The 9,549-nt window shown below is 35.8% G+C and overlaps 1 protein-coding gene and 1 non-coding gene across 2 annotated transcripts; one reads left to right on the top strand and one right to left on the bottom strand.

Moving 5' to 3' along the window:
* Positions 1-1,425: 1,425 nt before the first annotated feature.
* On the top strand, positions 1,426-2,861 carry LOC107923039 (CASP-like protein 1E1). Its single transcript, XM_016853249.2, has 2 exons — positions 1,426-1,788; positions 2,296-2,861. Exons 1-2 carry the CDS (start codon positions 1,568-1,570, stop codon positions 2,633-2,635), a joined length of 561 nt encoding a protein of 186 aa, XP_016708738.1. The 5' UTR covers positions 1,426-1,567; the 3' UTR covers positions 2,636-2,861.
* A 5,654-nt stretch (positions 2,862-8,515) lies between these two features.
* LOC121210170 (small nucleolar RNA R71) lies at positions 8,516-8,622 on the bottom strand. Its single transcript, XR_005905298.1, has one exon. It is a non-coding gene; the product is annotated as a small nucleolar RNA R71 (small nucleolar RNA).
* Positions 8,623-9,549: the final 927 nt, after the last annotated feature.

Raw genomic sequence — 9,549 nt, 5'->3', positions numbered from 1 at the left:
TGTAATTTTACCTTTACTAATTTAAAATTTTAAAAGTTTTAAAAGTTTTAAAAATTTTAAAAGGCCTAAATGGAAATTTTTTTCATTTGAAGGGGGTAGGGCCCCTGCCAGTCCCCTAACCACGACCTTGCCTATGAAGACCCTTTCAAGCAGGGGCGAAGCTAGAAAATTGTTATTGGGAGGGACGACATTAAATTTTATATTTTTACGATAATAAAAATACAATTTCACCATTTTAATAGTCTATATCTTTATAATTTTTAAAGGATTAAAATCAAATTTTTATCATTTTTAGAGGGTCAATGTGTAATTTTACTATTAATAATTTAAAATTTTATAAATTATAAAGGGGTCTAAATAAAAAAAAATTATTTTAGAAGGGATCAAGACCCTTGCCAACCCCATGACTTCGCCACTACTTTCAAGGTTCATGGTTATCTCTCTTAACCATATCATATCCAAGTATTGAACCTAAATTCTCTTATTGGGAGGGCAAAATATGCTTTACTATTATACCTAAGACTTGTTGGTCAACCTTGCATATTTTTAAAGAATAATGTTTGAAGCATTGGAAGTACATAAGTTTCATAAGCCATTAATAAATTACAACATGACATATCATCATTGGGTAAAGCAAAAAATAGTGGACTTATAAGTAAATACTAATATTTAAGCATAATTAAAATTAATTATAACTATTATATTTTTTATTCAGTTTCGAGTTTATGATTTATATCGAGTTTTGGATTTTGAATTTATATTTAAATATAGTTATTGGTATTTATTTATAAGTCCTCTACTATTTTTTTTGTTTTATATTTTACTAGTGATGAGATGTTGTATTATTATTTGTTGATGATGTATAAAATTCATACATTGACAGTGCGTTAAAGATTCATACAAATTTTTTTATGAATTTAAATATTCGTACCATTTTTAATCATAGAAAAAAAGAGATGATAATACTGCCCAGTAACTGCAAACTATAAATGATATTAGTACCATTTTTCATTATTTGCAAAATCAGATCTCTAAAATGCATAGTAATAATCACTTTGATAAGCTAATGAAGCAAAAGTAGGTGGCATTATTTGCTCTCAACCGAGTAATAGGCAGTCTCCGTTGTGTCATCGGATACTCCATTGCATTGGTTAGCATCTAAATCTAATGTAAGGCATGTAGGTGACGATATGCGCTGGCTGCTGTGCCGGATCGATCCCTGACGCTGACCACCTGTATCATGGCGCAATTTAAGTAATAGATAGTAATAATGGACTTGCGAAACCTGCTTTGATGCTGGTGTTACGTACCAGTACCATCTTCTTAAACACCAAATTCAGTATTTCACTCTACCTCCTTTAATGCATACATATAATATGCTCCAGTTGCCTTCAATGCACCCTCAACTTCCTCCTTTATTCCAACTTCCACGCCATTAACTATCCCACACCTTTGAAACATCTCCATATTTTACTTTTTTTAACCCTTACAACAAGTCTTTGCATATAGTACCTTAAAACCCCTTCTTCATTCTCTGAACTTTTTCCTTGTTTGTTTTGAGATTAACATGGAAGGAGTTGGGAGCAACTTGAAGGTGGTAGAGAGTTCAAGGAGAATTAGATACTGTGATGGATTATTGAGGGTTCTGGGGTTACTCCTTACGTTGGTAGCAGCGATTTTGACGGGTGCCCACAAGGAGACCAAGACGATTCCTATAAGTATCACCAAAACTTTGCCCACTTTGCACGTCCCTGTCACTGCTAAGTGGCACTACATGTCTGCCTTTGTGTGAGTTTTCATATTTTCAGTTCCATCGTTCAAGATTATATATGTATGTATATGTCCCTGTGACTGCTGATGTTCTTTTCTGAAAAAAAATTACTTCCCAATTTCTAAGTAGTCAAAAGAAAGTAGACTAGCCCAAGGTAGATCATCTAGCATATTTCTTATATTAGATCTCAGTGTTTAGTCATAAATCTTGATGATCTTATTAGGTAAATGTTATCAGCATGACTGTCAACATTCTAAACTAAACATTACTCAAAATCGGAAGTTTCTTTTAAAAAAAATCCCATTGGATCTCTTCAATGAAATATTCATATTTTCTCCTGTGGTTGACCATGATATCCATGAGGAAGCTTCCAATTAAAAAAGTTTTTTGCCATCTTTTTTAATGCAAATTAATAATCACTCCTGTTTTGGCTCACTCCACATCATATATAGAAACTCCATTCTGATAACAAACATATACATATATATATATATGCCTGACTCAGCTTTATTTCTTTTTATTAGATACTTCTTCGTATCAAATGCCATAGCATTTTCATACGCGGCAGCATCACTGGTAGCATCAATGGCAGTCCGAACATCCAAAGACAAGACAGGATTAGTTGTCGTCATTCTAGATATGGCGATAATGGGGTTGCTCTTGTCTGCTAATGGGGCTGCAATCGCTGTTGGTATCTTAGGCCAATATGGTAACTCGCATGTGCAGTGGAGGAAGGTGTGCAATTCGTTCGGTGGCTTCTGTCACCAAATGACTGCTGCTATAACCTTATCTTTGGTTGGATCTTTGGTTTTCTTTTGGCTGGTGGCAGTGGCCCTTCTCAACCTTCACAAGAAATCAAGGTAGATGAAGGGAGTGAAGGAGGTCGATGGGGAGCCATTACTGGTATTGATGTTAATTAGCATCCACATGTAGCTTTAGCATTAACTTTTAGTAGGAAAAAAGTTGGTTAGCTAGCTGTAGTACATGCGTATTTAATTAGCTGTGGATGGTGTTAAATTTGAAGCCAAGCCGGTTGGTGTAACTCATTAGTTATTACAGTGAGTGAAAATGGAATATTCTAAGTACAAGACGCACTATCTCCCCCAACCATTCTTTATTAATCTGCATGAATGTCATTCTAGAAAGGATCCAATTCGGCAATATGTAATGCATAAATACTGCTTTGGCCACCAAAAAAAAAATAAAACAAAAATTCTGCAATGTCTATAATCAATTTATCCTAGCCCAAAGTATTGATTTCTGTCTAAAACTTCCATAAATTGCTACATTGACTAGAAAAGCTACACACTATTTATCCATGCAATGACGAACACATATCGCAAAGATACGAGCTCATCCAAAGTTGTGAGCTCAATAAAGATGCGAGCTCACCTAAGGTGTGAGCTTTGTTAGGTGATCTTATACATGTTAGCCCTTTCTCTAGAAGTTGCCAACTTACTTCGAAATGATAAAACTTTTTGACAAGCTGATTTGGTTGTTGATTAGACTAAAATCAGCCAATAGATAGGCAAGTTGTATTGTACAAGTTCCAAGACTTGCCAAGTTGTAATTATTTAATATTATTTTTAGCTTATTTAAGCATTGCTGTACATGTAAACTATAAGTCAAGTAATGAAACAGAAGATCATAACTTGTTTTTGCTTTCTATCTTAATCCATTTTTCATCAAATATCCAAAAATTGGTATCTAGAACCAATTATCTTTGAGGACCTTTGTTTTGTTTAAAAAGAAAAAATAACCTCTATTTCTATAAAAATGTCTTCAGCAAGCTTTCCACCACCTCCACCCCCTGTTTTCACATGTGAAAACTACCATAGTTGAGTAGTAAAAATGAAGACTTATCTTCAAGCCTTTGATCTTTGGAAAGTCGTAAATGCTGAAATAGTACCACCAACTTTGAAAGCAAATCCAACACTTTCTTAAATGAGACAACAAAATGAGGAATGTGCAAAAAAGCATAAGGCAATGTCTTGCCTGCCAAATGATGTTTCAAGATCTTTATAAGAATTATGGCTTGTGACACTTCTAAACAAGCTTAAGATAAGCTCAAAGAGGAGTTCCAGGGTTAGCAGAGGACAAGGTAGCAATAGTTGATCAATCTTAGACGAGATTTTGAAAAGCTCAAGATGAAGGAAGCTGAGATTGTAAAGCAATATTTAGATAGAATTATGGCAGTGGTGAACCAGATAAGATTGCTAGGAGACCATTTTGCTGACAGACAAGTAGTTTAGAAGGTGATTGCCACACTTCCTGAGAGATATGAATCAAAGATATCCTCATTGACAGATTAGAGGAATCTGTCAACCATCTTACAACCAGAACTGATCAATGTTTTGTATGCTTAAGAACAAAAAAGGACAAGTAGAGAAAAGGGGCACGTTGAAGAAACTTTTCAGGCAAAAGGCAAAGAAAGCTCAAGCTTCTCAAATCAGATCGGAAAAAAGAGTTGGTTAGATAATAAAGAAAAGTAAAAAAGAGAAAGTGGAAAGAAAAAATATCCACCGTGCTCGCTTTGTAGGAAGTTGGGTCACCTTAAGAGAGTCTGTAACGCCCTTAACCCGACTCGAGTTACCGTGTCTAGATCTCGATTTTACTACACAAATACTTATAAAAATTTTCAAAATAGACGACTTGTACTTTTGACTTAAAACTTATCTCTTATTATTTTATTCAGTGTTTTATCATTAAAGAAACAAATAAAAGTATTTAAAAATAAATAACACAATACATTAGATTAATTATATCTTCTTACAACATCAAAAGTTTGCTAAGGACAAACTCACAAGGTGTAGTCTACAATATGCCATTATCCGAAAACGTCCACTATATGCATAATAACACGGATCGCTGCTTCCTTAGCATAGTCCCTCTTGGTGAACTCATTTTTCCAATAATACCTAAAACATAAACATAAAATTTGTAAGTTGAAACACCCCTGGCCCGTATCCAACGTCGGAACAGGGTTACAGAGCATTACCGAACTTACAATCGAACAAACATACATTTCATGTTCATCTCATATTCAATTCAAAAACCATTCATAATTAATTATATAGTCCCTAATATGAGCCTTCGAGGCCCAAAATAGACATTAAAAACAAATCAGGACTAAACCGAGTACTCAAAGAATTTTTCAAAAAATATTTCAAAAAATATTGATATTTTTTCCAAAGTGCAGGGGTGTGTCTCACATGATCGAGAGGCACGCCCGTGTCTCAAGTAGTGTGGGCATTTGAAATAGGGACACATGGTCGTGTCTTAGCCCGTGTCCATGTCCGTGTAACTCACTGACTTGGGTCACATGGCCAAACCACACGTTCGTGTGGCAACCGTGTGCTCTTCGAAATAATCTTACATGCTCGTGTGCTAGGCCGTGTGAAAATTGGAGGGTATACTGATTTGTGCCACACGACCAAGCCACATGCCCGTATGCTAGGCCATGTGAGGCTACTGACTTGCCTTCTTTAGAAGTTACAGGGGACACACAACTATTTCACCTGAGATACACACTTGTGTCTTTGCTCGTGTGGACAAAAATAGGCCATTTTCCAAGCTATATTTTTCACCCAACTTGGTACCAACCTAAAACACAACAATTTGCATATGACCATGACATAAAAAGGCATTCAAAACCAACTAAAATCAAGTTTAAAACTTGTAATATCAACATATACAACCATGATACTTATAGTTACCTCAATTGGCCATTTAAAACATGCCAAATATGTCTCCAAAATCTACCTAAATGGTCAAACAAATATATGTATCATTGTCCCTAAAACTTAACATATATGTCACTTATCAAGATCAACTAAATGATACCCAAAATACCAATTCACAACTAACACATACTCACATGATAAACATACGCCAATATGATAAGGTCATTTACACATATATACATAACAAAATATACCAAATACAAGCCAAATCAAATGGCTAAATACATGACCAAAACATATAGGCTACCACTAGCCAAAAAGACCTATACATGCCATTAAAACCAAAATATATAACCAAAAGTACCAAAATAAGTGTTTGATAGTGTGGTGTAATCTCTGACAACTTTCAATCTGAACGAGCTTCTGAATCACTATAAAACACGAAAAAAAAACAGACTAAGCAATTAAACTTAGTAAGTTCGTATAACTAAAAATACAACTTACCAATAAACCACAATTTAGGTAAGTAAAATTTAGGCATAATACAACTCAATTTAGCCCAAAAGCCTAACACATAATTATCAACCATGTTAGTCATGAATTCATATGTCAAATATATATACCACTTCCCGTATTTCACATAAATACTTTGTTCGTATTGAACTCATATAATTCTCGTAACAACACTGTGTCCATTGAACCACTTGGAATAATATCGGATACACGGGTATCTCGCACACTATGTGCCGACACGTGGTCAAAACCACTATGATTTCATATTTCATATCAATGCTTTCTCTCGAGCCAAAGCTGGGTCTGCTCACACAAGCTGTCAGTCAAGACGTAGCTACACGGTACTACTCACACAAGCTGTAAAGTAACTGCAACACATGTTAAAAACTCAGCCACCGGTAGGACGTACGAGACCAACACCCAAAACATGATAATCCCTAATGACATGTCATTTGTATCCTATCTATTCCTAAGGTTCAACTGGGATCCATAAATCGCCAAAAATTCTTCGAATATTTCTGTAGAGTCGTTGATAAATCGTAATTTATACATATTTTTACCCCATGTTTAACGTATTTTATGGATGATTTCCCATTAGAATTGGTGAATTCGATGCTCCTAATGCTTTAATTTCATATTTTATACTTAGGAAAGCATAGAAGAGCAAAAGGAACGAGAAACAAGCCAAAAACGGAGAAAATGAGCCAAAGTACGAAATCAACACGGCCTGGACCTCCTCACACGGGCAGATCACAAGGCCGTGTCAATTTGGCAAGCTCGAGCACGGCCTGAAGTAATCGGACACGGGCGTGTCCCTGCCGAGCGCAAGTTGAGTCCAATTCGAAAAAGGCTAATTTTGAGGGCTCTTAGAATTCTAAAGCCTATAAATACATTCTAGAGGAGGAAGAAAAGAGGACACACGGGGAGGAAGGAAGGAATTACTCCAAGGAAGCCGATTGATCCATCTCAGAAGCCGGATTCATCATCAAGATTGAAGATCTCTCTTCAATTTCCCGTTCAAGAGTTTTGGGTTTTTTTTATGTTTTGTATTCTTTATTATTCTGAGATGTTTTCTTATTTAGTTATGAACTAAAACCCCTAAATACCTAAGGGGAATGAAACCTAAGATGAATCTTGTTATTATTTTCTGAATTGTATGATAAATATTTAACTAGTTCTTAATTATGTGTTTTTAATTCTTGTTTTGATATCCCAAGATACCGATTCAAGATAAGCTATTATTCAGAGGAGGAATAGACCCTGTCTAAGAGTATATTTGTCATAATTAAGCAGAGTTGTTTGCGTGCCTAGACATAGGGTGACAAGATTTTGCCGATTTAGGGTGAAACCTAATAAGGGGATCTATAGATACAACCCTAGGGTGTTAATTAGAGAAAGGTCTCAATTATTCAACCTAGGGATTTGACGTTATTAGTCTTGAATAAGGATAATAACATAACTTAGGGATCTCTACGGAACAAGTTAAATGAATAAATCGTCCGATTCGGAGCCAGAATAACAAGTAAAGTCTAGGTGGATTTTTCCTTAGGTATTGTCTTAATCAATCGATTTTCCCAAAAGCAATTCCCTAATTCTACTTTCTGTGAGTTCTTAGTTTAGATAATTAGTTAGTTAAAACAAAACCTCTTTATTCTTAGGCTAGATAATGAAAAGACAGTCATTACTAGTACTTTTAGTTCCTTTGGGTTTGACAATCCGGTCTTGCTAAAACTATACAACTGTTCGATAGGCACACTTGCCTACATCGCGATAATAGCTAGCTTCAAGAATGATTAATTATAAATATTTAAAACCTATCACGAAATAACGCGATCAAGTTTTTGGCATCGTTGCCGAGGAACCAAGATATTAGGTACGCTCAATTTTTATTACTTTAGCCATTTATTTTTCTTTCAATTTAATTTAATTTTTATTTATTAATTTACTTTTTCTTTCTCTTGGCAGGTTTTTATAGTATGACTAGAAGAAACCTGTCAGGACCACTATTTTTTGATGAATAAATCGATCGCACAGTTCGCAGAAACCAAAGAGAAATAAGGCGAAGCTTAAGATACACAGAGAATGAGCAAGAGGACGATACTCAACCCCCAACCGAAGAGATGGCTGAAAACCAAGACAATCAGCTACCTCCTGTAATTGCGGTTAATCAAAATCCTGCTCCACGCACTATGTATGATTATGCTGAACCTTCTTTAACAGGAACTGAATCAAGCATAGTTAGACCTGCTGTAGCTGCAAATACTTTTGAACTAAAACCTAACACTATTCAAATGATACAGTAATTTGTTTAGTTTGATGGTTTGCAGGATGAGGATCCCAACGCTCACTGAGCAAACTTTTTGGAACTATACGATACATTTAAAATTAATGGTGTTTCTGATGATGCCATTCATCTTCGGTTATTCTCTTTTTCATTGAGGAATAAAGCTAAACAGTGTTTGAACTCATTACCATGCGGGTTAATCACTACTTGGGAACAAATGACCGAAAATTTCTATTAAAATATTTCCCATCGGCTAAAACAGCCAAATTACGTAATGATATCTCTTCATTTGTGCAGATGGACTTAGAAACTCTTTACGATGCATAGGAGAGATACAAGGACTTACTGAGAAGGTGCCCTTACCATGGGTTACCACTTTGGCTTCAGGTTCAAACGTTCCATAATGGCCTGAATCCTTCGACTCGGCAAATGGTTGACGTAGCTGCTGGCGGAACCATCAATAATAAAACACCTAAAGATGCTTATGAGTTCATAGAGGAGATGTTACTGAATAACTATTAGTGGCAAGTCATGAGGACAAAACCAACGAAAACAGCCGGTGTTTATAACGTCGATTTGGTCACCATGCTCTCTAATCAGGTAGAACTCTTGTATAAGAAAATGAATGGTTTTCTTAGTTCTTCACAGGTTCACCCAGTAATGCAGCTCGAAGCAAGTGGAGGTGGATCAAGCAATTCGGAATACCAACCTTATGGCTACAACATGGATAATGAGTAGTTAAATTACATGGGTAATAATTCTCGATCTCAAAACAATCCATATAGTAACACTTACAATGCAGGTTGGAGGAACCACCCAAATTTCTCATGGAGAGGCCAAGGAAATCAAAGACCACCTCTAGGCTACCAACAACCACCATACCAACAGGAAAAGAAGCTGAACCTTGAAGAGATGCTCTCAAAGTTTATATCAGTGTCAGACACTCGTTTCTAGAACACCGAGACAACACTTAAAAATCAACAAGCGTCGACCCAAGGGATCGAAACTCAGATAGGCCAGCTTTTCAAACTAATCTCCGAACGACCACAAGGTAGCTTGCCAAGTAATACTGAACCCAACCCAAGGGAACAATTCAACGCGATTAATATTCAAGATGAAGAATGGGTCATTGGGCTTGAGCCAGAACCAAAGCAAGAAACTATGGTAAGCAAAGGTCAAGGTGAGGTAGGTCATAATAAAAACAAACCAGTGAATGTTGAATATAAACCTCGTGTGCCATACCCCAACGTGACAAAGAAAGACAACTCAGATGAGCAATTTGCTAAATTCTTTAAACT

This window comes from Gossypium hirsutum, chromosome A11 (genome assembly GCF_007990345.1).
Source record: "Gossypium hirsutum isolate 1008001.06 chromosome A11, Gossypium_hirsutum_v2.1, whole genome shotgun sequence".
Classification (NCBI taxonomy): domain Eukaryota; kingdom Viridiplantae; phylum Streptophyta; class Magnoliopsida; order Malvales; family Malvaceae; genus Gossypium; species Gossypium hirsutum.
Note: the sequence above shows the minus strand (reverse complement) of the source record. Positions and strands in the feature narration are given on the sequence as shown.

Coding starts and splice junctions, on each gene's coding strand:
- LOC107923039 (XM_016853249.2), top strand. CDS start 1,568: ATGGAAGGAGTTGGGAGCAACTTGAAGGTGGTAGAGAGTTCAAGGAGA. Junction 1,789..2,295: donor CACTACATGTCTGCCTTTGT/GTGAGTTTTCAT, acceptor TCTTTTTATTAG/ATACTTCTTCGTATCAAATG.